Source organism: Lemur catta, chromosome 17 (genome assembly GCF_020740605.2).
Source record: "Lemur catta isolate mLemCat1 chromosome 17, mLemCat1.pri, whole genome shotgun sequence".
Lineage (NCBI taxonomy): Eukaryota > Metazoa > Chordata > Mammalia > Primates > Lemuridae > Lemur > Lemur catta.
The window spans coordinates 26,428,567-26,455,805 of NC_059144.1; the positions used below are offsets into that span (position 1 = coordinate 26,428,567).

The following is a 27,239-nucleotide window of genomic DNA, read 5'->3' on the forward strand; positions in this document are numbered from 1 at the left end:
TGAGTTTTATCCTAACAGCAATAGGAAGACTTAAAAAGCTTTAAAAGGGGAGGTTAGGAGGTGATAGGATTTTATCTGTGTTTTTCAAAGATCTCTCTGGTTTGAGGAAAATGGGCTTTAGGGAGGAAAGTGACAGAAGGGAGACTGCCAAAGAGGCTATTGGAGCTTTTCCAGGAGAGACGTGGTGGCTTAGACTAGGGTGGATTGGGTGCAGATCATGAGAAGTGATAAAGTCATATTTGAAGTTGGAGTGATGGGCTTGCTGATGGACTGGCATTAAGGTAGACGGGAGGGTGGCAACAAGGGTGTCTCTCAGACATCTGCATGAGTGGTTGCTGTGCTGCCATTCCTTGAGGTGGGAAAATGGTAGCTAAACTTGAGTTTGAATCCTGTCTCTATGTGATCCTCGAGGGGTTGCTGTTTTTTCTCCGGCCATTTCTTTATCACAAAAGGGGGAAAACTAACAACTACCTCGTGAAATTGTTTGCAAAGTAAATGAGACAACCTATGAAAATGCCCAGCAAGGAGCATGGACTTTATCAATTGGCTGCCACTGCTGTTCCAAGATTTATAAGTATTTACTATGAAGCTCAAGAGAAGAAACCAGCCTGGGATCCTTATGCTCTTGCATGAGTTTTTTCAGGTTCTAGCAATTGGCTTTAGCAATTGAAAGCTGTGATGCTCCGGGGTGGAAAATGTTTGCTGTCCCCAAAGGGCAGGTCAATCAATGTGAATGATCTTTTTAATAATAACAATGATAATGGTTAATATTTAAACATTTATTGAGCACTTATAATGGCTGGGTCTTTACATGTTTCATCTCATTTATTTCTTTTCTTTTCTTTTCTTTTTGAGATAGAGTCTCACTCTGTCCCATGGGCTAGAGTGCAGTGACATCAATCACACCTCACTGCAACCTCAAACTCCTGGGTTCAAACTATCCACCTGCATTGAGTCTCCCCAAGTGCAGGGATTACCTGCGTTGGCCACCGCGCCCAGCTCATTTATCTGTTATAATACCCTGTGGTGCAGGTACTTTTATTAATATTATCTGCACTTTACAGATAAGAAAAACTGAGGTTCAAGGGATTAAATAACTTCCCCAGGGACCCCTAGCTAGTAAGTGGGACAGACTGGACTGCATCATAGGGATGTTCACAGATCGGGCAGAAGGATCACCTTTCACAGTGGCACTATAGGGGCCGTCCCTGTCATACCCCTGCACAGGTGATGTAGGAAGTCTGAGCTCTAGGACAACGCCAGAGACTGCGCCCCGCCCCGCCAGTTCCCTGCCCGTCCCCTGCCGCCGCCTTCTGTCTGCCCCACCCTCGCCATGGTCCCGCCCCTCACGCCCCGCCCCTCACCCCGCCCCTCACCCCGCCCTCTCTACGCCCCGCCCCTGCCCTGCCGCGCGTTGCTGACGCCCGGCGGCGCTGGAGTCGAGCGCTTGGAAGCTGACGCGTGGACCCGGCGAATCCTTCTCACAGCCCCTGCTCGGGCGAACCTCGCCTCAGACCCGGCGCTGCAAGTAGGGCGCAGCCTGAGAGGCCGGGCGGGCCCCGAGGGCTGTAGGCGCGCTGGCTGATGGGGGCCGCGGCAGCCCACATCCCCACGTGCGCCCCCGTGGGGCGCCTCACCACCCCCTCAGCGCGCGGCGCCGGGTCCTGAGGGCCGGGCCTGAGGTAGAAAAGCCGCAGCCGGCAGCCCTCCAGGGGCTGAGGCGCGACCAACGGTCTCCTCGCCCCCACGTGGGAGGAAACGGGTGCTCGCGGTCCCCTCGGGCCTCCGGGGTCCCTCTGTGAGCTTCTGGCCGGAGACTCAGGGGAGTCGCACGTGAGGGAGCCCCCGGCGTCCCTGCCGCGGGCAGCCCCTCCCGGCCCTGGACGGCGCCCGGCGCCTCGCGTTTCCCGCCCGTCACCCGCTCTGGCTCCCCGGGAGGGTCTCGCCTCCCTCCCCGCCCGCGCTGCGTTCTGCCCCTCCCGGAAATGCCCCCCAGCACTTCTCGGGTTTTTTATGGGGGCATTTTGGGGGAGGGAGTAGGTACTACGTGCTCGGGAAAATCAATATCTCAGGAATATTAAATCACAGGATTTTTTTTTTAAGCCCATTACTTTACAAAGTATGTTTTTAAAGTACCTCACAGCACTGGGAGCGATTTAAAAAGATAAATTCCACTTTATGCAAACATACCCAAACACACGCGGACTAGAAAGGAGGAAAGTGGAACCAAGGCAAGGCACGAGCCATAAATATTAAAATCTCCAGCTGCCCCTTGAGGGAACGCGGTTGGGCAGATTGCATAACCTTAGTTGGGGCATAACGATTTTCTCCTTGTGGAAATAGGCGTTGATCAGAGTTCACCGAAGTTTTAAGGTCTGTGGTTGACTTTGTTTTTGGGTTCACTTTGGCTCAATTTTCTCTTTTGTCAGACCTTTAAGTAGAAAAGAAGAAAAGGAGGCATCCATAGTGGCGGTTTAAGGTTACTTATATGTAAGCAATAATTTGGTTCTTTTCTAGAAGTCAACCAAAGAGCTGTGACATCCTTTCTCATGTGGGGCTTAATAATAGAGCCTTACGGTGTTATCAAGAATAGCGTAATTCGTAGAAATGTGCATCAATTCTTTAAGTGAAGATTCTTTTACCATTCTCGTTTCAAAACATTTACATTTGATTCTTGTTTCTTCCTTGCCTATAGTTTCTTGTTTTCTTCATTTTCCCACTTTATGGTCCTTTGGAATCTCATTATTTTAACCTGAGGAATTAATATATTGTTGAAGAGAGAAATGAAATTCAAACCTGGATATAAATCAATTATCCAACACTTCTCAAATTCTTAAGTTTTAGAAAAGAAGTGACCTATATTAGCTTTTGGTAGTTTTGTGTCCACCTTTTCCTATTCTTGTTTCTTTCCTATTTCCATCTTCTATTTTTTCAACCTTCCTCCTTTATTTACTTGTATTGGTAAGAAGAGAATTCAAATCTCTTGTACAATAAAATGTTAATAACTAAAATATAAGAAGAGATCATTAATCAGGATGCATTTAAACCAGGTTTGGTTCACAATGTACTAGAGCTCTGTTATTAGTTTATAATTTTATATTCTAAATAAGGTTCTCTTATTTACAAGAAAATAACTTGAATAATGCATTGAATGAGAATGTAATCTGAGTATTATTTTATAGAATTAAAAAGTGTTTTTGCTTGCTGTAAAATAGCACTAGAAGGTTTTGTAATCAGATTTTAAATGTCGTCTTATTCTCTCTAGTTCATTAGATACAACTAATGAATACAGTCAACATGTTCTATACACATGTGCTTATGAGTAAACGAGGGCCACTGGCCAAAATATGGCTTGCAGCTCACTGGGAGAAGAAACTTACAAAGGCCCATGTATTTGAATGTAATCTAGAGATAACCATTGAAAAAATTCTTTCACCTAAGGTATGTTACTGATTAAAATGATAGTTTGTATCTGCCATGACTTCTGAAGAAGAAATGAATCAAAATTCATTTATTAATATATCATGAAATACATTTCCAAGGAAGTTTTACTTCTCAAATCATCTTTTAATTTCTATAGCATTTATTGTCTGAACATCAATATATTGGTTTCTGTTGACAATTAACTGTTTTGTAAATTTATCATAGGTAGATTGGACCCTGAAGGATAAAGGCCATGTTTTATGCATATTTTGTAATCCTTTCTTATTCCTTAACAAAATACTGTACACATAGTAATTACTTAGTATTTCTTAGAAAATAATGAATGAATTAATCGGAAGATAGAAAAGAAGAAAGAGGATTGATTATAAATCAAAAGTATATAAAACATGTCATAAATAGTAAAGTACTATGTTCATTGTAAAACAGCTATTAGAATTTGCATTAAAATATTTTAATATTTTTATAGGTTAGGTTATTTTTCTGTTAATACTTGAGAGAAGGATGAATTATAGTTGAAAGCCTACTGTGTGTTAGGCACTGGGCTAGGCTTTATGCTTAAACATTTATTTAATCTTCACAACAACCCTAGGAGGTTGGCTTTTTTAGGCTCTGTGAATTGTGGTAGTTAGCATGAACTTTTGAGTTGTCAAATGAATAGTTAATTCCTGTTCCATTATTTAATAGGTGTATTACTTTGGGCATGCTACTTAACATATCTGAGTCTCAATTTTTTTCTTCTGTAAATAGGGGTTGTTATCAAAATTGAATGTACAAAAAGCTCTTAGGATAATACCTGGAACAAAATACGTATGTAATCAATTGTAGCCATTTTTCTTAAACTGAAGTTTAGGAAGGTTAAGTGACTCAGCCTCAGCAACTGAGACAAGGCTTGAACCTAAGTCTGCCCGACTGCCAAGTTTATATTCTTCTCATAATATCAATAATAGCATGCTTCACTTAAATGCCACATTAGATTATCTTCATTGAATAAGAGTAAAAAGGTTAATCATTTTACAAGGTGAAGTAAAAGTTAAGTGATTTACTTTAAATAAGAATACAAAATGTCTACTTTTCAAAGAGAAGAAATTCTTATGATTTCAGTAACTTTCAAAGAACAGGATTTATGAACCTAATTTTTATCATTCTAATACTTTAAAAATTATTGCAAGGTGAAAATTGCACTTCGAACTTCAGGACACCTTCTTTTGGGAGTTGTTCGAATCTATAATAGGAAGGCAAAGTATCTTTTGGCAGATTGCAGTGAAGCATTTCTTAAAATGAAGATGGCTTTTCGCCCAGGTATACATCCAATGTTGATTTGTCTCACTCTTCTTGGTTCCCTTTTGTATTTTTATTTTGTATGTGCTCTTTTAATGTACTCCAGGTGAGTATAGTGAATGTAAACTTCGTTTTGACTAAATTTAAGTTTACATGGTCAAGGATAAATTTTTTTCCTTGCTCTTTTCCTGTGTTTGCAGGAAAAGGTTATACTTTCCAAAACTTAGAATGTTCCTGCGTATATATGTAAGACATACTTAAAGCCACCACACTTGTGTAAGAAATTCTGATATTCTATTTTTTAATGGGTCTAGTTTGTCACATCTGTTTTTGCCTTTATGAGAGAAATTAGAAATAGTGTGATTGACAAATGTGGATATCAGTAATTGTAATTGTTTTCAGAATTCTCAAGACTCTAGCATTCTGTTTATGAATTATTATAAAAAATTCCTAGACATTCCAAAGTGCTAGAGATTTACATATGTCATGAATATAATACCTTCAGATTTTAAATTTTTTCTTTTAGCTGCACATTCCCAACCTATCAAATTTTAATTTACATAGCATCTTCCCTTTTAAGATAGTCATCATTTTCTGCCTTATATTATGGTTATTCAGGTGCAGTCTTGCCTCTATCACTAGTCTTCAAGCTTCTTGAAGGCAATGTTTTTGTCATAATTGTTTTCTGAATTTCTTATAGTACCTGTCTCAATGCCTTGCACATACTATTCCCTCAATCCATATTTGTTGAATTGGGATTGACAGTGTAGAATTTCTAGGTAGATTTATATTCATAGAAAGTATGGTCCATTTTTTCATTTATTATTTCAGTTATATATTCCACAAATATTTATTGATCCCATACTTTGTGCCAAATGCTGCGTTAGGCTCTGGAATACAAGGACAAACAAGGGTGGGCACAGTGGCTCACACCTGTAATCCTAGCACTTTGGGTGGGAGGTTGAGGTGGGAGGCTTGCTTGAGGCCAAGAGTTTGAGACCAGACTGGGCAACATAGTGAGACTCTGTCTCTACAAAAAGCTTAAAAGTTAGCGGGGTGTGATGGCATGTGCCTGTAGTCCCAGCTACTGGGGAGACTGAGGCTGGAGGATCACTTGAGCCCAGGAGTTGAAGGTTGCAGTGAGCTGTGATGACACCACTGCACTCTAGGCTGAGCGACAGAGTGAGACCCTGTCTCGAGAAAAAAAAAAAAAGACAAACAAGACAAATAATGTCCCTTTCAGTCTGGTAAGGAAATCAGATAACAAAAAAGTTTTTATAACTTATTGCAATAATTGTAGATTGTGATTGTGCTGTAAAGCAAAATAAACAGAACACTACCACAGAAAATAATAGGGAAATTCACTTTAGTTAGGATAGTCAGGAAAATCCTTTCTGAGAGGATAGAATTTAAGCTCAGACTTGAAAAATGAGAATTACCCAGCCATGTAAAAAGTCCCTGAGGGAATAGCATTCTGGGTAAAGGAAACTGAAAGAGCAAAGGTCTTGGGGTGGAAAAATGCTTGACTTTTTCAGAGAACAAAAAGGCTAGTATGGTTGGAGTATAATGAGTGAAGAGGAGAGTGTCATTATGATGCCTCATAGGTTTGTTAGGGATATAGAGCCCCGGATTAGAAATTTGGATTTGATTTAAATGTTCTGGGGAAGTCACTAAACCATTTTAAGCATGAGAGTCAGCTTTTTTGAAATATCACTCTGGCTACTTTATAGAGAGAATGAACTGCAGAAGGGCAAGAGTGGGGACAGGGAAACCAGTTAAAGAGACTAAGCAGTAGTCCAGTAAAAGAAAATAGTTAGTTGGGAGTTCCTTATTTTATATGGCATCATTGTTTATTGAACATGGTTTTTGATTGTTTTCAGGACTGGTTGACCTTCCAAAAGAGAATTTTGAAGCAGCTTATAATACTATCACATTGCCAGAAGAATTTCATGATTTTGAAAACCAGCATATGAAGTAAATTATTTTATTTATTTTCCTTCAATTTTATTTTCTTGATATTTATTATTTTCATATTCACGTTTCATTGAGGTATATGGAATATAGTTAATAACTGAACAAGTACACAGGTAGTTGACAAAGACTTAAATTTAGTACGAAATTCCAAAGTACAACAAAAGTGTATCATATTTATTGAATGTAGTTTGCAATATTGACAGTATATTCATCTATTCAGTAAATATTCATTGAGTGCCTTTCATATGCCAGGCACTCTTCTAGGCACTGAAGACATAGCAGTGAATAAAACACGGTTGCTGGCCTCATGGATCTTACATTTTAGTTGGGTAGACAGACAACAAACAAGTAAATATTCAATATGCCAGAAGATGATAAGCATTATGAAGAGAAATAGAAAATGAAATAAATAATAAGAAGGTCAGGAAAGGCTTTTCTGAAAAAGGTAAGAACAGAAACCTGAAGGAGGTGAAGGAACAAATCATTCAGTAATGTGGGGGAAGACTCTTCCAGGTAGAGCAAGGGAAAGGCCCTAAGGCAGAACACATGGGACATTTTCAAGGAACTGCAAGGAGGCAAGTGAGACTGTAGTGGAGTAGATGAAGGGCTGAGTGGTAGGAAAAGAGGAACAGGGGGTACAGGTGATGGTCGGGTGTTGTAGGCTTCAATAGGACTTTTATTCAGGAAGCATAGAAGGGTTTTGAATAGAGAAGTGAAGGGATCTGACTTGATTTCAACATGTTCCCTCTGGCTACTTACTATTATATAAGGAGGAAAGGGAGGAAGCAGAGAGCCTATCAGAAGATTAGTGCAGTAAGAAGTCCAGGTGAGAAAATGTAGTGATCAGTTCTCCGTCTTCATCTTATCCAGGTGGTAGAAGTCAAATACAGATATATTTGAAAGGCAGAGCCAACAGGATTTGCTAATAAATTGGATATGGTTCTAAGAGAAAGAATGACTATATGATTTTTGGCATGAGAATGGAGTTACCACTTAATGAGATTAGGACAACTAGGGAATGGCATGTCTAAAAATTGTTTCATTAATAGATTTTTTTCACTGTATTGCAAAAAAATTGTCTTCTGTTCACATGTTTTCTTGTATTTCTCCATAGTGCTATTGATATTTCACAACACTTTGCTCAGAACCAAAGCAGACCAGAAGAAATAACACTTAGAGAAGATTATGAAAATGATCTACTTTTTCCATCTGGGAGTTTTGGTGAGAATATTTGAGAAATCAAAATTACAAATTATAATCAATTATATTTGCATTTTTGTATTGAAACTGCCCACAGAAATATCTATAGAATGAATCTTTTGATCTATAAATGTAATCCCCAATAAATATTTCCTTCACTTTTTCTAGTCTAGATGTCAATGCTAAGACTTGTCTTAGGTTATACTTCCATTCTGAGCATACAACCATTTACTGATTAACTGCTATATGTCAGGTGCTATCATAGATACAGGTGGCACCAAAATTTAAAGAAGCAGTTCATGCCTTCAAGGAGCTACGGGCTGGAAGAGAGACATGCAAATAAACAGTTGCTATAGTTAGCATATATACAAGATTTTATATGTACGTTGCATAAGATACCTTCAAAATATATTTCTTCTAGTATACGATGGTATCAATGTAAAATAACAGATTTTAAATTAGCCTGGGGGCAAGGAGGAGGAAATACTACCACACTAATGTACATAAATGTACATATTGATTGTGAAACAGAAATTGATTTTTAAAATATTAAAATCTGTTTGGGCAAGGTGAGTGTACTTTAAAATTGAAGCCATGTAGTGTAATTCAACTATATAATATTTGTTCTTTTTTCTGGTACCTACCACTCTCTGTCTTATATCATGATATTTATACACCTCCTGAATTGGTCTACAAACTCCATAAGGATAGAATCTGTGTAATGTTCATCTTTGAATTTCTTATAATGCCCCAAACAGTGAGCGTAGGATAAGGATGGCCTACATCTGTCTTGGGTCAGGGAGGGGGATCAAGAAAGTGATGCCTGAGCTACGTCTCTAACCTCAACTTCACATCCTCTCTGCTTTCATAACTCTTGCTATTGATAGTAGTGTTTCTCAAAAAATCTGTGGTGAAGGACCAATTTTATAATTTTTGTCAATTTCCAATCTGTGTATATTGTATTTTTACAAAAATACAAAAATGAATTACTAGAAAATTGAAAAATTTAAAAATCAAAACCCAAGCCTCAATTTTTTATTAGAGTCAACATATATAAAATTACTCTGTCAAATTGCCATAAAACTTTCTAAACATTTACTTCTAATTTCTGCATTTACTTTCTTCTGGACTAGCACCAGTCTGTTGACCATATTTTGAGTAGCATGGATGGACTCTTACTGGCTGTAACCCCAGACCTAGAAATGTAACACATTGGCAATGAAATAGTCATATTCCCTATTCCCAAGACAGTCTACAAATTTCCCTGTAAATGCTACTATTCATTTCTTTGCACCTGAAACTTTAGGATCCTTTCAACTATACTGTCAACTTCATACTAGTGCTGATTGTTTTTCTTAATTCTGAAATGTCTCTGTCTTTTTTCTATTTCCTTAGCCACCAGTATAATTCACCAATACCAAAGGCGTGAAGTACTGCAATACCCTCCTATAAATCATTTCTGCCTATTCCCACATTTTATACACCTCCACAAGAGCAATAGTCTTTGAATTCCTTTTTTGTTCATACCACATTCCTCTGCTTAAGTGCCTTGGATCGCTATGACTTACTTTATCAAACACCTCTGCCTAGCCTCAAGGCCCTCTACCAATTTATCACCTTCTTTATTTTATCAACTTTATTTTATTCTTAATATGGACTTTTTGTTGTAATCAAGCAAATGTTTTACCATCCAATGAGTACAATTTAGTTGTTCATAGTTCTGTGTTATCTATAATTCAAAAAGATGGGAAGAACATGTACTTGGTAGACTGACACACCTGGGTTTGAATATGGACTTTCTCTGGTTGACTTACTGTCTGATATTGGGCAGATTGCCTAATCTCTCTGAGCCTTACTGCCCTGTCTGTAAAGTTGGGATACAACTAGCAACATCGTAGGGTTATTTCTCTTAGTCCATCCTTCAGTCTTTTCCACCAATATGTGATTTTTCTCTCCTTCAAAAACTACCTCAAACCTAATGTCTTCTAACAAATGTTTAATATTAATCCATCGTATTCTGGATTACAAGATAAGATTGAAGGCAGTGATTTATTTCTTTTATTCCTTTCGTATAACCTCAGATTCTTGAGATGTTCAGTGCTCAGGGTATAGTGTCTGTTCATAAATGTTATTCTCTGATTGACTAAGGCTGGTTTTTCTTTTGAGAGCTATCAAGCTGTACCTGGATGATGTGAACATAATCTTAGTTCCTTTTGAAAAGGTAGCTTAATCTTCTCTGTTGAGCAATTCTTTAACCCAGTGCGATGAAGATTGCTCATCCTTTCTAGAAGATGTAGCTCTATGGAAGAATTCTCAATATGAACGATTCTTTATGATTTTCTTTATTGTCTAACACTTACTTGGGTTGGTAGAGGGAGGGAACAGAAGACCAACCTCTGCCTTTGGAGTTTCAGACTCCTGCACCTGAAGATTCAAACCCAAGGGAGAGGAAGAACCAACTTCTGGTCAAGAGCCGACTCTGGTTCCCTATGACTATCAGTAGAGCGTAGTGACTATCAGAATGCAGGCTTTAGAGTCAGAGAGAGCTAGGTTCAGATCCTGACTGTCATTTTTAGGATGTGACTGTTCAAATTACAAAACATTTCTGTGAATGTGTTTCCTCATCTATACAATGAGGATTATAATAGTATCTTCTGTTATACAATATAATGCATATAATAAGCACTCAGTGACTGAACAAGTTAGCTGACTGAACTTGTCTTTTTTATGGCTGTATCCCTACCCCCTAGCGTGTTCAATAAATATTTATTGAATGAATGTTATAAGCCTATTCTTTATATTTTACCTACCTTTCCTTTCCTAAGGAGGTAGATATGTTCCTTATTTTCCAAACCCCCATTATGGATGAACAGTACAAGCAATTGTCTTTAAAATAATATGAAATATTCTTGGCCAAGCGGAATTTAACTTAAAGTAGAAGAAATCATTCCACTGCCATAGTATTTCTACCTTAGGAAATTCTTCGACTATATCACAACTATAAACCCTACCTAATGTTTTAGAATTTATTTTCCTATTGTGTTTGAAAGAGATTTAGACTAGAAATCCAGTTTCTACTAACTGATTGACTTTAGTTGAATAATTCAAATACATTTTTCAGCTTTCATTCTTTTTATCTATAAAATGAGGGGGGAGATAATATCTGAACTTCCTTCTAACCCTAAAATTCTGTTTTTATCTAACTTAATATTAATGATATATATTTATTTAGGGGAGGAAGCTGAAATTCTTAGAAGACATAGCTTCTTTGATGACAACATATTACTGAATTCCAGTGGTCCTTTACTTGAACACAGTTCTGGAAGCCTTACTGGAGAAAAATCTCTGTTCTATGACAGTGGAGATGGATTTGGTGATGAAGGAGCTGCAGGAGAAATGATTGGTATGCTATCTAGTCATACAGAAATCAAATATTTATTTTAATCAGATTACTACAATGTGTTAGTTGATTTATTACATCAATCTAAAGTTTCAGGTATACTTTTGTGTTATTAGTTCATCACATTTTTTACACAAATTTTCAAAGTCTATGGCATATTTAAACATTTAGACTAGGCCTAAGTAAATAGCCATCTGTTTAAATACATTTTACGTAGAGGTTGTGACCTACTGCTTGTTTTTATTTTTACAAATTCCTAATTTTTAGATGGTAAGGAGTGAAGTTAGTATATACATCACAAATTATACTAGATTATATACTGGAAAACATTGTTTTCTTTAACATAAATTGTGGTACAACTATATCCTAAAGGATCTTTCCAGCATTTTATATTATTATTTTATGTTTATATTATGATGTTATTATAAAATAATCATAGAAATAGAGTATGCAAAACCTGGGCAATCCAAATGCCCATATTTTAAAGATTGTTTATTGATCATTTCAAATCTTTTTTTAATCCTCTAGTTCACATTAAAAATCTGATTATTCCTCTACAATGCCTTGCGTAAAGTAATGTTAATAAATGTTTAGTCAATAAATGATGGAGTTAAGTCTATGACAAAAAGTCTTTATTGCATTTTTTAAGACAATCTATTGCAAAATAATAAGAATATCCTGTTAGAAGACATGCATTCGAACACAGAGATTTCCCTGCCTCCTGAGCCTCCCGGTACTGTAGTGGGTATGTTGAAATTTTCCTTTGTGTAGAAAGTGAACAGATAGTAATATTCAAATTAAGCCTCAGAACTTCTGAATTAAAGTAACAGTATAGTATAGTGAAAGACAATAAAGAACATAGTCCCTCAAACTCTATTAGTCTGACTCTAGACAATATAAAATAGGAATTTGAGTTCTGAGAAAGCTTCAATGAAGAATTTAGTCAGGATTGGGTTTAGTATTAGAGCACTTTTAAATACGCTCCTGAAATACTGGGCTTTTGAATCATTAAAATAATATATGGTCCATGGTAATAAAAAGTTATTAAATAATATGGCTTGATAATCTATATATAATTTGAGAGAAATTACAAATGTAGGAATAATTTCCGTACTTGAAATTTATATGAGAGTACCTCAAATGATTTGAGGTCTTTTAGTCTGAATTTTCTTAAGAATTAAAAATGTGGTTAGACTCATTTGGATTCTTCTCAATTTTTGATGTTATATTTGCTTTCTAAAACAATAGTAGAAATAGAAAATGTGAAAAGAGTTAGGGAATAAAAATTTTGTTATAGTTATTTATGGGTTAACTAAAAAGTGATGTAACAGAATACAAATTTTTTAACAGAATATAGCCAAATTTATGTCAGTCATCTATTGTAGTTGCCACCACTGTTTTTAATTCAGCTATGACTATAGCCCAGCCTTAGATGTCTCATGTACAAAAGGGAGTGATGATACTTGCCTCATCTGAACACTATGGGTCCCAGACCATATAATCTCTGAGCTGCTTCAATTCTTTTAAATATGTAATTCTGGGAATTCAGATGTGGCTGCAGTTAGCAATATAAATCTTCAATTAGTTTATCTTTCACTTTAATTCTCATACAGTCCTCTAGCTTGAAACATAATCTTTTTTAATAATTACTTTTATGACAATGTTGATTAGTAGAACCAGATAATCCAGAGTGTGTATGTCTACCTGAAAATGAAAAAAGGGATGAAACAACATTCTCATTAAACGAAGAGGAAGGATTTACCCTTGAACCAATTGATGCTTCAGGTTAGAGGCATTTGTGTTTTTGTTTTTATTTTTGATACACTGCTAACTTACTTAGTTTGAGATATTTAAATAAACTATGAAATATTATAGAAGGTAGTAAATCTAGTAATAGAACTTATAGTACAATAGGAGAAGAGTGTGAAGAAATTTGAGATCATCCTTTCATTATATTCAGTCCTGTTCAAACCATATATCCAGTTTAGGAAACTGGAAAATTTAAAACTGAGTTCAATTTAAGAAGATATTGAGCCAATACTCTGTGGTGGACACAGGAATGAAGAAGACATGCTTCCTGCTTTTAAGAAGCTTACAATCTGATCAGGAAGATAAATAAACATGCAAATGGAATATAATATAAGGCAGATTAAAAGGATCAGAAGAGAGGCACTGTGCCCTCTAACATTTAGCCTCAGCATGTTTTTAGGAATAAACAAGTATGAATCTAATATATAACTGGGTCCTTTAGGAACATTCTAGTTTTGTGTCGTATAATTGATATGAATTTCAGTTTATAAACTCAGGCATGCAAGGAGTAAAGCATTCAAATTTTTTCTTTACTGAATTCAATCTAAGCCTCTATCCCCCTAGGCTGGCCAGAAATATAGTCTGCTTAGCTCCTCTATCTTCCCTGAGCCATGTAGTACCAAAGTTTGGGGAAGTGGGAGAGAAGGTAGAAGGAAACCCCTGCTCATCAGCCACATCAGTGTGTGGTACCCACTGCCCCAGCCTACATAGCCTCTTGGATCATCACATAGCCAGCCCTTCTGGGATCTTGTCATGTTCCCAGGATTTTACTGAGGCACATTAGCAAGAAGGTTTCTGTACCTTCTAACTCCATCTGATCTTAGATCTTCACCCATTCTGAGATATCTAACCCTCTCCCCTTTTTCAGCTTTACTAAAGAAAAGCTTGACTTCTGCTTTGTGCCTGGTAAAAATCCCTAAAGGAGTGCAATCCCATGGACCTACTTGGAATTTGTATATGAATTTTAGTGGGATAGGGAAAAATACAATGGACAAACACAAATTAATGCTTCAGAAATTTATCCTGTTACATAGGCATTTTAAGGAACCCCTAAATTGGTTGACTTCCATCTCAGTATAGCCTCTTCCCCACATTTCCTCAGTTGCCCACTTAGCAGATCAACAGAGTCCCTCCTAAGCACTTTCAAACAACGCCTTACAAAATGTATCAGCTATTGGCTGCTCAGGCACTCTAGCTGTGCAAAACCCTTGTAAAGCATAATTTTCAGAGGAGGGAGAAGAAGGATTTTCTTCCCAATACAACTCTCTAGGTTGTATTGTGGTAGACATTTCTTTTTTTTTTTTTTTGAGACAGTGTCACTTTGTTGCCCTGGCTAGAGTGAGTGCCGTGGCGTCAGCCTAGCTTACAGCAACCTCAAACTCCTGGGCTTAAGCGATCCTACTGCCTCAGCCTCTGAGTAGCTGGGACTACAGGCATGCGCCACCATGCCCGGCTAATTTTTTCTATATATATTTTAGTTGGCCAGATAATTTCTTTCTATTTTTAGTAGAGATGGGGTCTCGCTCCTGCTCAGGCTGGTCTTGAACTCCTGAGCTCGAGCGATCCACCCGCCTTGGCCTCCCAGAGTGCTAGGATTACAGGTGTGAGCCACCATGCCCGGCCGGTAGACATTTCTTAAATATGCAGTAGATTATCGTTTTACAAAGCTGTATAACCAGTTACATTTGTGCCTATTTTTTATATTTAGACATTGCTGGGAAAAGGAAAGGCAAAAAGAGGAGATTGCTCATAGATCCAGTAAAGGAGATCAGTAGCAAAATCATGCATAAACAGCTTACTTTCTTTACGGACACACTCATGGTTTTGAAACTTGCACCTCCTACCCAAAGATTAATGATGTGGAAAAAGAAGGGAGGAGCAGATACACTTCTGTCAACTGCTTCCCAGGACTTGACTCATGCTGAACTGAAAATGGTAATAGTTTCCATCCTTTTACAAGGGTGCAGTATTTGGTTATAAGTAAATACATGTTTACATATATGTATACAACAGAATTTAAACTTGTGAAAAAATACCCCCTCACTTTTTAATTAACTTGCTATATGTGTGTATATGAATTATAGTTTTTACTTTTTAGCATATGTGCTTGTGTTTTATTGAATGGCTTTATTAGTACAAAAACAAGAAACAAAAATGTGTATTTTTACAGTTGTTTACAAAATGCTTTCTGCCCTCTGCCTTTAAACTTGGAAGAAAATTGCTACAGAAGGAGTCAGTAAGGGAAGAAATGGAAAGTAAAAACATAATAGGTGAGACTTCCTGATTCTGTTGATGTTGAAGGGAATGTTGTGGGGAAAAAAATTTCATTTTACATTTCAAAATGAAGATAGGATCCAATTACATATTCTCAAGTGTAAATGCTATCTCTAGAAGAGTATTGTGAACTTAAAAGAAATTGTTACTTCAGTATTGCATTTTTCTGCTTTTCAAATTAGTTTTTGTCCTAGAGGCTTCATTAAAAAGAGGAAGTTTATATACTATGTGGACCATTCTTATTCTCACTCCTTCCTACTTCCCCTATCCCCAAAGGCAGTATCCACAAACCCTCAAAAAAGAAAATATTCATGTCTAGAAGGATAATGTTTCAACTTAAAACAACATGAAAAAACGTAAGAATAAGAACAGCACCTAATACAATTAACTTGAGACATAAATATTTCTATCCACCCAGAGGGTCTGTGGGGTATTAATAATTATTATTGTGATAATTATAAAGTAATAATAAAACCAATTTATATGGTGAGTGAGCCTCTACTTACTGATCACTCTTCCCAAAGGCATTAAAATCTACTGAAGATATACCATGATGGGCTTGAGCTGTCCATGTTTTCTTGTGAGTGAATGTGTGACAGTATGTGTGGAGGAGACAGTTGGCAGAGGATGGGGATTGGAGGTGATAGAGACAGAGGAGGGGAAAAGGAAGATAAATATGTGAGACTTGGGGAGCCATAAGAAAGTTTGTGCATGCTTTGCTTAAATTCTTGGATCCCAAGTTGTCTGTCAGAAGTTTTCTTTTATAACAACCATATCCCAATTCAAGTTTGAAAGGTATTTTGGTGAAATCTTCTTTATTTTCTTGATAATTCAGAGACCTCCATGATGGAAGAGCCAAATTTCCAGCAAGAGTCGAGTGAACCCCAGACTTGGAAGGATGTGATTGATGTATCTAAGTGTAACTCTCATGAGGATCCCAGTAAAAATATTAACTCTGAGGTATGTTATCCAGAGAGAATCATAAAAATATTATTTTCTACAGTTATAGTGAAGGTATGTTGGAACTCTGGTATATCTTTTTACATTTATAATTCATATTTTCATCTTAAATTTTTCTATAAGTTCTTAGTAAACAGCAGGGTAAAACATGATTTCATCTGCAAAAGTATTTTCTAGAAGTTTAGGATAGCAAATCACAAAATAAGGTAGTTTCATAGCGAAATAGTATTTTGTATGACATGTTTAATGAATGATTGTATTTAAATCTGGTTATTTGCTGAGAATCCTACTAGGCCCACATTTCATATGTCATGGAATCTTTTAGAACAGTAGCCAATATACCTATGTTTTGTTTCTTATCGTAGATTCACCCTTCCTACCTCTAAGAATAATTCTTAGACCTACCAAATACTTTGGCCTTGAATGTGAAAGATCTATAACCAAAACAAAAAAATTTTTATATTTTTACTTGAACAACATAGTTATTTAAAAATGTAGTTGGAAACAATGTGCTTTAAAATATTGCCTCAATTGTCACTTTATTGGTTGTACAAATGTAAATATTATAGCCACATCAGATAAAATAAACCAGTACTTTTCTGGTCTGTTCTGTCATCACTATTTTGATAGCTACTCAGGGAATTCAAAGTCAACACACACTGAAACTAAATGCCTTTGGAAGGAAAGACAATTTCACAATACATTCAGACAGAATGTGTTTTACTAAATATTTGATAATAATATTGGGTGTTGGATACTGGATTGCCAGTACTACTGTCATCCTCATTTGGGTTCAGGCATTTCTTAAAGTTCACCTACTGAAAATTACATTTAGGCAAACTTGTTTATGATTTGGGGTAAGGAAAATATAACTTTAGTTATAATAGACATTAACAAAATAGATTTTCCTACGTGCTTGAAATGGAGAGAGGAAAAGAGATTGATGTACCTGTTCTTTTGAACCTTTACTCCTTATGTTTTAACCTTCAATTCCATTCTTATTCTGCTTCCAAAAATGGTGAACAATTGTGAAATATAGTCAAGTATGGAAGCACAATAAGTATGAAGGAACAAGAAAATACGAATTCTGATTAATCATTTTCAAATCTTTATAAAATAGAACTTTTATACATAATAATGGCCAAACTGAAAGTATCTAAAATGCAAAATATTCATAGAAATTAAAGGAGAAAAAACATAAGGTTCCACAAATATGTATATTAAAGAATAAAATGCAACTCCTTATATTCACTAAAAATTTTAAGAGCTGAAGTGAAAAATCAAGTAAACTGTGTTAGAGGAGGCTCTTAATCAAGATCAGGGATGACAGCTATGGGATGAAGCTTAGAGACAGGTTGGAGATAAAAAAGGGGCTGACAGCTTTTATAGCAATGAGAAGGGGAGGAGATGATGGGGAATTTCTGGCTTTCTCTTTTTCCTTCTTCCTTTATGTCTTAGCTCCCCTTCCAGCAGACACAGTTTCTTCTTCCCTTTTGCCAGTGATAGCTTTAGCTGAGGTAGCAGGAACCCTGTCATGGCCCTGGGGAGGAATATTAATATCCCTTCCGTCCGTCACCCTCACTCCCTCTGGCTGCCCATTGCAGACCTTTTTCAAATTCTGCCACCTGGTATTGGCATGAGAATAGAGATAGGGGACTGGGACTAGAAAAAATGCTTCCAAACAAAGTGATCTCTGTAGCACAGGAGTAGAGACTTTTAATGTGAGGCTTGCAGTGAAGTGGGAAATAGGAATGAAAAAGATAGGAGGGGAAGGGGCATGGAAAGTTCCTCATTTGTGAGAGGCATATGGAAAACAGGAATGTGTAAGTCAAAGATTGCCTATCTGGGCTATCTCAGAAATAATATTTTGAAAATGCGTGTAATATTTTAAATTAGTTTGAGAAATGAGCATTCATGTGATTAAAGCATTTAACAAAATTAGATTGTTCCTGTGATAACCACTAGCAGAATTACCTATCTTTCCCTAATTTGCTTCAGCAGTATATTGTTGAAATGGTGTCTTCAGTTGCAGAGGAATCAACTTTAATGAATACCTTTTTGGCACAAGAAATTGAATATTGTCCAGTTGAATTGGTAAGTATATGTGTAGTCTTGGGGATAGTCTTAAAAACTTTGTTCCTAAATATTTAACACCTTAAGAATTGATGTTTAGAACTGTCATGTTACTTTCTAAATTTATAATTTAAACTTGTGATCTCAACAGGGATGTTTGTGAATAGTTTGATAAAACATTCAAAGTTGCTCCCATATTTTTTGTCTTTCTTTAATTTCTTCTGAAACTTCAAATAATTTTAAAGGAAAGTGTGAGATTTTTATGCTGATCAAAGGTAGTCACAGGTTTTAAAATGTTGAGAATCACTGTTTTAAGTCATTTTTACAACATTTCTAGAGAAACAGAACTATATTAGAGATATGGCCTAGGACATTCGAAATTTTATTTTATTTACAAAAAAAGTCATGGGCATTTTTTTCCTTAACATTAGGTGGCTCACAGCCTACATCTGTGCAAGACTTCTGGCAATCAGAAGAAAGTGATCTGTTTAATGAGCCACATGTTAATAGCAAAGACAGAAGTAAAATCTGACTCACCTGACTCCCTATGTGTTACTGCCTTATTTCTCTGGTCCTTGTCCCAGAGTACTGAAGGCATTTTTAAGATTGTAAAAGGAATTTTGTCAAAAGTTTTTTAGTAAATAATATCAAAACACCTATTAAAGCCTAATGTTAATCTGTTTTTAAATAAATTATCTTTATGAGTTCCAAGACTGTTAGATTTTTTTTCTTACATGGAAAACAGACTGAATTCTCTGAGTAACCTAGGACAGAATAAATAACCTGAACTTTTTACCTGAAACATCCAAACAGCTGACCCAGAAGTGGGTTGATGCATTATTGCCATTCTCTTTGCTTCTATAGACACAGGTTATTTTCATAAGTGGTCAGGCAAACCACAACACAGCACAAGTTCAGCTGTTTTAATAATCCATCAGGCTTTCCACACAATGGATTCAGCTGTAGGATGTCCAGATAGATCAAGTGGATAGGCTTTAACAAAATGCACAGACTATTTCTTCTGAATCTTTCTCTGGTTAGTTTTGTTGTGTGTTATAGGTGAAGCTGGAGTCTCATGGATCTTTAACAGAGAAGTTTTTACATTTCAAAAATGGCATTTGTGTATTTAACAATAAAATAAACATTAGTAAGTGGGTGACCTCACTTATCCAAGGGCAGACTAGAAAGAAATAAACATAAATTATAGCTGGAGGGATTTGGAAAACTCTTCAGGATAAAGTGACCATGTTTTCAAATCAATCTCTTTGGGATTTAAGAAAGGATACAGCATAGACAGGCCCAGGGAGCTGATATAGCAATTCCTGGACTAAGTCAAAGGGTGCCTTTAGCCTCAAATCACTTAAAATGTCATGCAAAATATTCTAAAGCTTTCTAAAATTGCCTTGGAGTCCATGAAATTGACAGTACTTTTAGGAAATGTGTGGGCTCCAGAGCTACATGAAGGCTAGACAAACAGTAGACATGTGATAAAGGTGACACAGATGCTGTTGGGTTGTATGGTCAGAACTAGTCCAGGAAAAAATATAAAGTAGGTCATATTTGTGCCATTTCTCTTTCCCCAACCCTTTGTAGGCCGGCTCTTTTGTCAAATTCGTAATGTTTCTATTCTCACCTCAGAAGGTGTTAGTTGGCAAGGGATTTGACTGAGTTCTTGCAAAGGGATTTCAACTTTACAATTTTTAAATATTTAGTTATTTCTGAAAGTGGCTAAGCCTTAAGTACTGAAAAGAATATATCTAGATAACGTCATAGGCAATGGGTCAATCTTTTTTGGACAAGGTACCTCAAAAATCTGACAGATTTCTAACCCAGTTATATACAAACTACCAAATACCAGTTATGTTTAGAGCTTCTATATCACCAGGTAAGTTCAGATAAAGGCCTTTACAAGGCAGTATTTCTTATAGCTTTATATTTAATCCTGTCAACTGAATTCAGATTGACCAGAACTAAGATAGTCCTGGCCAAAAGTTGTTGTCTTTGCTAACTTTACTTTTCAAAGTAAGGGCATAATGCCCTAGATGTTACCAAATAAAGACTGCAGAATGTACTACCTTGGAGCTGCCTGAGGAATGTAGGTGTAGTCCTACAAAGGTTGATCTATATTTATATGTTAGTTTTATTCTATATTATAAGACTATAAGCTCTTTACTTGGCAGGATCAGAGTTATAGTTGTGTTTCTTGTGGTAGCTAATACTATGCTTGGCAAATACTAAGAAATTTAGTAAAATTTGCTGAAATATTTATTAATCATTGAAACAGGAGTCATCGGGGAATGAACAAAATATTGAGGCAGAGAGATGGGATCGAAGAATACTTCAGATGTTAAATAGTTTACGGGTAAGAGGGTAGACTTTGTCAATCCTATTTTGATTTTCAAAAATATGTAAAATAGTGACTTCCAGCTTCTACATATTAATGAAAATGAAACAATTTTCCTTATACATTTTTGAGGCCAAATTGTACTAGAGTGAGATGATTTTCAGTGGTATATCCAAGGCTAAATATAGGAGTTTGTTTTTGGTGCCTGCATATTCTAATCAACTTCTTACCCACACTCATGCCCCTAGACATCTCTTCTGTGTCCCATTCTTGTTTGTAGCAAGCTATAATTCTCAATATGAAACTAAATGTATAACAGTTCAAGAGTGATAACCTGGATAATTTTTCATTTTAATTTATATTTTTATCAAAATAACAAATGTATATAATTTTTAAAGTTCAATAGTACTATGCTATAAGACTGAAAAGGAAAGACTAAAAGGTCTTTGTCCTACCCCTCTCATCCCTAAGTCCTGCTCACTAGAAGCAACTATATTAAGCTGTTTCTTTTAGTACGTATATCCATATTTCTAATTAACATGTTTTTACTGCTCTTGATACATCAGCTTTAAATGTTATCTATTGACTTCTTTTGACAGAAATGAAAATTTAGCTTAGTTACATTCCCCACCCTAGTATACTTATAGTATTCAGTGTTTACAATGTTATAATTGTAAGGTTATAATGCAAGTTTGATTGTGACAGAAAGTCAAAATATTGGTGGCTTAAAAAAGATAGAAGTTTATTTCTTTCTCAGGTAAAAGTCCAATCTGGTATGGCAGCTATGCTCACAAAGTTGTCAGGCACCCAGGTTCCCTTTGTCCTGTTTTCTACGTTCTCATGATCCAAAATATCAAACTACCCACCATGTCTATATTATAATCAGCAGCAAAGTTTCCGTAAGGGTACTACCCAGAAATTGGGTGTGTTACTTTTTACATTTCGTTGACCGGTACTTAGTCACATTGCCACATCTAGCCAGGAAATATAGTCCTTATTTGGTAAACTTGGGCCCAGCTAATAATTCTAGTACTGTAGACGAAGAGCAGAATGGATGTTAAAGGACCCTAGCAATCACTGCCACAAAGACTATGTAAAAATTAATTTACATTGAAGCTTCATAATGTAGTTACATTTCTTTTCTTGTCAACTTTGTGGTGGTTTTGTTGTTGGGTTTTTTTCTGAGTTAATCATTACCTCATATATTCTATTTGCTTAGTGTCTATCTACCCATCCTTAATTATTTTTCTGAATTCTCTGACAATATAACAGAACCTCTTTTAGTATGGTGAGATAATATCAACTGATCCATCAGTTCCATTTTTTTTTTCTTAAAGTTATCTCTCCTGGAGTTTATCATTCTCTTATTCTAATCCAGACTAGTTGCTCTTTAGGTCTACTCCACAGTTTTTGTCTTGGGACATTCCTTTATTATAAACATGGGAATTTTTTTGTCTCTTTTCTGTACATATTAGTTTCTCTGTTTTGGGGGGCTTTGATTTTCTTTTATCTTAAATTTTTTGATGGTTAGCATCTCATAGTTTCTGTAATAACGAGTGCATAAGAGATAGAGAACCAGCGTAAAAACTTGATTTTTTAAAATTTTACCTTTAACTTGATATGTTGTCTTTGAATATAGGTTGAAAATATATTTCTTTCAGATGTTGAAGGCTTTGTAACATTTCTAGGATGTTTGTGTTGTTATTGAAAACTCAAATGCTGTCTTGATTCATGATCTTTTGTAGGTAACCTTTATTTTCTCTCTAGAAGCTTTTAGATCTTTGTTTTTTTATCCCTGGTGCTCTGAAATTTCATAATGATGTGTTTTGATTTTTGTTTAATTACGCTGAGCACAATTTAATAAAAAAGTTCATGTCCTCGAGTTCTATGAATTTTTTTTTTTCTTTCTTGGACTTTCTCTTTATTGTTTATCTGTTCTTTCTTCTGGAAGGGCCCATGCATGGGTCAAATGTTGGATCTCCTGAATTGCTCCTTTAATTTAAAAAAAAAATCTTTTATCCCCTATATTAATTTGTCTTTGTATTTTTCTACTGTCTGGATGATTTCCTCAACTTTTTCAATCTTTATTGAATTTTTATTTCTGCTTTCACCTTTTTGTTTTCCAGGAATTTTTTTCTTATTAACTATTCTTTTTTCTTATAGCATCCTAAGCTTTTGATTTAATTATTTATTTAGTTAGTTCGTTTAAGTAGCTTTGTTGAGATATGATTAACGTGCAATAAACTGTACATATTTAAAGTATACAGGTAGATAAGTTTTGACATATGTATATACCTGTGAAACCATCACCACAATCAAGAGAGTGAATATATCTAAAACTCTAAAACATTTTCTTGTGCCCCTTGAGAAACCCTCATCTAATGCTTCCCACTGGCCTCCCTCCCCGATTTCCAAGCAACCACTGATCCGCTTTCTCTCACTATCATCCGAATTATTTTTCATGGATACAGTGAAAAACTTAACTTCAGAGATTATACTTTTCTTCTGCTCCCTGCATTCTCTTTCCTTAGTGATTTTCTTGAATGCATCTTTGTTTTTGCTCTTTAATGTTAGAGAGTTTACTCAAATGTCTAGTAGATCCTTAGTTATCTGTTTTTATTTAAGAGTGAGACACCAGAAAACCGATTAGAAGTTATATATGCATGGGTAGACCTTGTAGACTTGTGGTCTTTATAGTGAGGTAATTGGGTGGCACCTTCCTTACCCAGATGTCATTATCTAAAGGTTTTTTTCTTAGAATGGCCAATTTTCCCAGAATAATCTTTAAATCCACTGCCTGGGAAATATAAGCATGATGCCAGTGGTTCAGGAACCAAAAGGAGGTAAGGAGACGCTGGTAACCAGTCTCACTGTTCAGAATGTACAATTTCATATTCTCAAGATCTCAGATTCACTGTTTGTGGTATGATACTTCTCCACCATCCATAGTGGTATCCCAAGCCCAGAGCCTCAGTGGTTGGTATCTTCAGAAGGGCAACTTCTTGCCTCCTGCTATGTGAGTAGTGGTCTCTGATTCTGTGAGGTAGTGGAGTAGACAGAGGAGCTAACTAATCCCAAGTAGACCCTCAAGGAATTCTCCTGTTCTCAGCTTTACCTCCCATCCTCAGTTTATAACATATTGATGTCTTCAATTCCTGAGCTTTTTCAAGGTTCTGTATCTCAAATTGGCTTACTTTTTTCTGGCTTTCCTCCCCACCAGCACTTAGGTTTTAGGTTTCTCTACTTTGCTAAGTCAGTCATGTCTTCCACTTTGTCTGTCTTTGTCTCCTTCCTTTGTCACTTTTTATTCCTTTACCTTCATTTTAGAGGGGTTTCTAAAGAGAACAGAAATAAACACATATGTTCAATCTTGCATATTTTTCTATCTGGGTTTTTTAAAAGAATTATTGAAATTGAAAAAGCTGTCCCTGCTTTCTCCCAGGGGAAAAAGCCACCCAATTTGTATCTTTTCTGTCAAGGGAGGGAGTAAGTGAAGACTGGGTATGCCATCTCTGAAGGATTGCTAACCCTGGGCCATACCTTAGGTTGAGATAACGTACAATAGAGTATTTAACTAATTAATTTGTTGAGTGTGATAAACTGGCAAAAAACTTGTATATGATATTTCTAAAAATACTTTCACAACTATCCAAGGAGTACAATGTTCATAGGGATACTGGCCGTAATTCACTATACTACAGTATTTCTTACTAAAAAAACCATACTTCTACTCCAGGAATCTGATTCCAAGTCCTAGTCTTCATGAAAGGAGTTATCTTCATTCATAATTAAATACGATAATTAAATGCTTTATTATATGTCTAGTGGGTACACAGGTGCCATAATGGTAAACCCAACATCGTTTTAATCTGTGCAAATAAACTGGGCAATGTTTACATTGTCATAATTCCCTGCAGCAGAAAGGTACAAATGTACTTCTACATTTACCACTAGAATTGTTTATAGTCACCACCCCACCCAGTACCTTTAGGGAGAAGAGGCCTGATAGGCTGATCATTTTCATTGCATTTGAAGCCTTCCAAAGTCCTGTGGATTTTTTTTCTCCCTGCAAGTCTAAATTATTAATAATTACACTTTCCACAGGAGCAATTTATATTAACATCTTTTTTAAAAGGCCTAACATTTGTATTTGTATAATATATTATAAAGTTGTATTATACTTTGCAGTTCTTTTGCACACATGTTCTCAATGAACTAAGCTTGTGCTCAGTGACTTAGGGCATTTTTGTAAGTTTACTAAAGAGTCATTTGCATTTTTCCATTTAAGGATTTTATAGTCATTTAATCAAAAATGTTAATATTTTGTTGTTCATTATGTATGCACAGTCTACTTTATTTCCAATGATCTTGTTTTCCTTTTCTCTTCTCTTTTCTAATTTTCCCAGGAATCTAACAAGATGGGAATGCAGTCCTTTAGTCTGATGAAGCTCTGTAAAAATAATGATCGAAAACAAGCAGCTGCCAAATTTTATAGTTTTCTTGTCCTAAAAAAACAGCGGGTTATTGAGCTGAGCCAGAGCACTCCCTATGCAGATATTATAGCTACAATAGGACCAATGTTCCACGATATGTGAAGGAAGTCCAGAATATGCACATTTATGTCATCACTGGAATTTCTATAGATTGTTCAATGCAATGCAGAAGCCATCTGGAAGCAGCTGAAGTCTGATCCATTTCATAGATAGGCCGACCTCCTATTTCCTCTCTGTAAGTTCAGAAAAATCATAGCCAGAATTAGAAGCCTATATGCTTACAGAAATAATTATAGCTAAGTAATTTTTTAGCTTAGCTGATTTGAATATATAACATTTGTCATTTTCCTGACTTAAATGTAGCCTTTAGGGTTCATTTAGGATATATTTAAAAAACACTATATATATGCCTTTGAGAAACATTCAAGGATGTTTTTTTAAAGGCAATTTTACATTGGATTATTTACTTGAATTTTATGGGATTAATTAATGAGTAATACTTTCATATTTCTACACAGTTTATTTGCTTGCAATGTATATCATCCTTGATTTGATCTAATGCTGTGGTTTTTAATGTAGTATCTTAACTGAAGAGTTATGAAATTTATCTTTGTTTTAAATTACCTGAGTGGCTCTTAGTCTATTTATAGGTCATTTAATCATTTTATTTATTATTTAATGATTATTATAACCACCATTAATGTGTCAGCAAAACTAAATCTTATGTTAAAAAAAATTAGCCAACACTTATTCAGCATATTGTCTGCAGCTACAATTTGAGTAAAGATCACTAAGATAAATGTCCTCTCACTTAATGTTTACTGAGCATTTTTGACAATGAAACCATAGTTTTTCTTTTTTCTTAGTTGGATTTTGAGTTAGAAAATTTTCGTATTCTCTGTGAGCTCCATAGTATACTGTAAAATAAAGCCTATGGTACTCTTTAAAATACTATTGTATCTGTAATTATGCTACAAACAACTAAATTCTAAATGTCCTCTCTGAATGTATTAACTATAAGATTTAAATGTCAAAATTGTGTTTTTAAAATTTTATTTTTTAAATTAACATGCAGAAAAATTGACTTCTTAATTTTAGTGCACAGTTCTACGAATTTTAACAGATGTATAGATTCTTGTAGCCACCTCCATGATCAGGATATAAACTGTAACATCACCCTGAAAAACTCCCTTGTGTTATTCCTTTGCAGTCACACCTTTCCCCGTCATAACATTTGGCAACCATTCTTCTCCATGATTACATTTTGTCTTTTTGAGAATGTCATACAAATGGAATCGTATAGCATGTAACTTTTTGGTATAGCATGTAACTTTTTGAGAATGGCTTCTTTCTTGTTTCACTCTGTGTAATATCCTTGAGATTCATCCAAGTTCTTGCATGTGTCAGTGGTTTGTTCCTTTTTATTGCTGAGTGGTATTCTGTTATCTTGATATACCATATTATTTATACTGTTACCCCCTGAAGAATATTTAAGTTGTTTTCAGTTTTGACAATTATACTATAAATAGAGCTACATGCTTTTGTGTACAGTTTTTGTGTGAATATAAGTTTTTATTTCTCTCAGTGAATATCTAGGAGTGGGATTGCCGGGTCATATGGTAAGTATATGTTTCACTTTACAAGAAATCACCCAATTATTTTCCAGAATGTACCATTTTGCATTCCAGTTGATTTTTTGTTTACTTGTTATTTTGAGATGATTATAGATTCATATGCAATTGTAAGAAATAATGCAGAGAGATCCTGTATACCAAGGTCCCCCATACCAACATCTTGCATAACTTTAGTACAATATTACAACCAGGAAATGGGCACTGATACAATCCACCCTGCACCCACTTTATTTAGATTCCACCAGTTTTACATGCACTCATTTGTGTGTGTTTGTATGTGTGTATGTGTATTAATTCTATGCAATTTTATCACGTGTAGCTTTGTGTAACCACCACCATAGTCAGGAAACAGAACA

At 35.7% G+C, this 27,239-nt stretch overlaps 1 protein-coding gene across 3 annotated transcripts; it reads left to right on the top strand.

Annotated features, from left to right (window-relative positions):
• Positions 1-1,434: 1,434 nt before the first annotated feature.
• On the top strand, positions 1,435-26,768 carry RAD21L1 (RAD21 cohesin complex component like 1). Of its 3 annotated transcripts, XM_045528550.1 has the most exons (14): positions 1,435-1,528; positions 3,266-3,441; positions 4,614-4,743; positions 6,603-6,696; positions 7,811-7,917; positions 11,129-11,299; positions 11,946-12,041; positions 12,968-13,081; positions 14,814-15,040; positions 15,276-15,375; positions 16,215-16,339; positions 18,338-18,433; positions 20,697-20,774; positions 25,163-26,768. In XM_045528550.1, the coding sequence occupies exons 2-14, from the start codon at positions 3,283-3,285 to the stop codon at positions 25,349-25,351; spliced, it is 1,686 nt and encodes a 561-aa protein (XP_045384506.1). In that variant the 5' UTR covers positions 1,435-1,528; positions 3,266-3,282; the 3' UTR covers positions 25,352-26,768. The 3 variants fall into 3 exon arrangements, with proteins under 3 accessions (XP_045384506.1, XP_045384504.1, XP_045384505.1); XM_045528548.1 differs by lacking the exons at positions 1,435-1,528; positions 3,266-3,441; positions 11,946-12,041; positions 12,968-13,081 and having other exon boundaries at positions 4,681-4,743; XM_045528549.1 differs by lacking the exons at positions 1,435-1,528; positions 3,266-3,441; positions 11,946-12,041; positions 12,968-13,081 and having other exon boundaries at positions 4,681-4,743; positions 18,341-18,433.
• The last annotated feature ends 471 nt before the right edge of the window (positions 26,769-27,239 follow it).

Coding starts and splice junctions, on each gene's coding strand:
- RAD21L1 (XM_045528550.1), top strand. CDS start 3,283: ATGAATACAGTCAACATGTTCTATACACATGTGCTTATGAGTAAACGA. Junction 6,697..7,810: donor TTTGAAAACCAGCATATGAA/GTAAATTATTTT, acceptor ATTTCTCCATAG/TGCTATTGATATTTCACAAC. Junction 15,376..16,214: donor GGAAAGTAAAAACATAATAG/GTGAGACTTCCT, acceptor TTGATAATTCAG/AGACCTCCATGATGGAAGAG.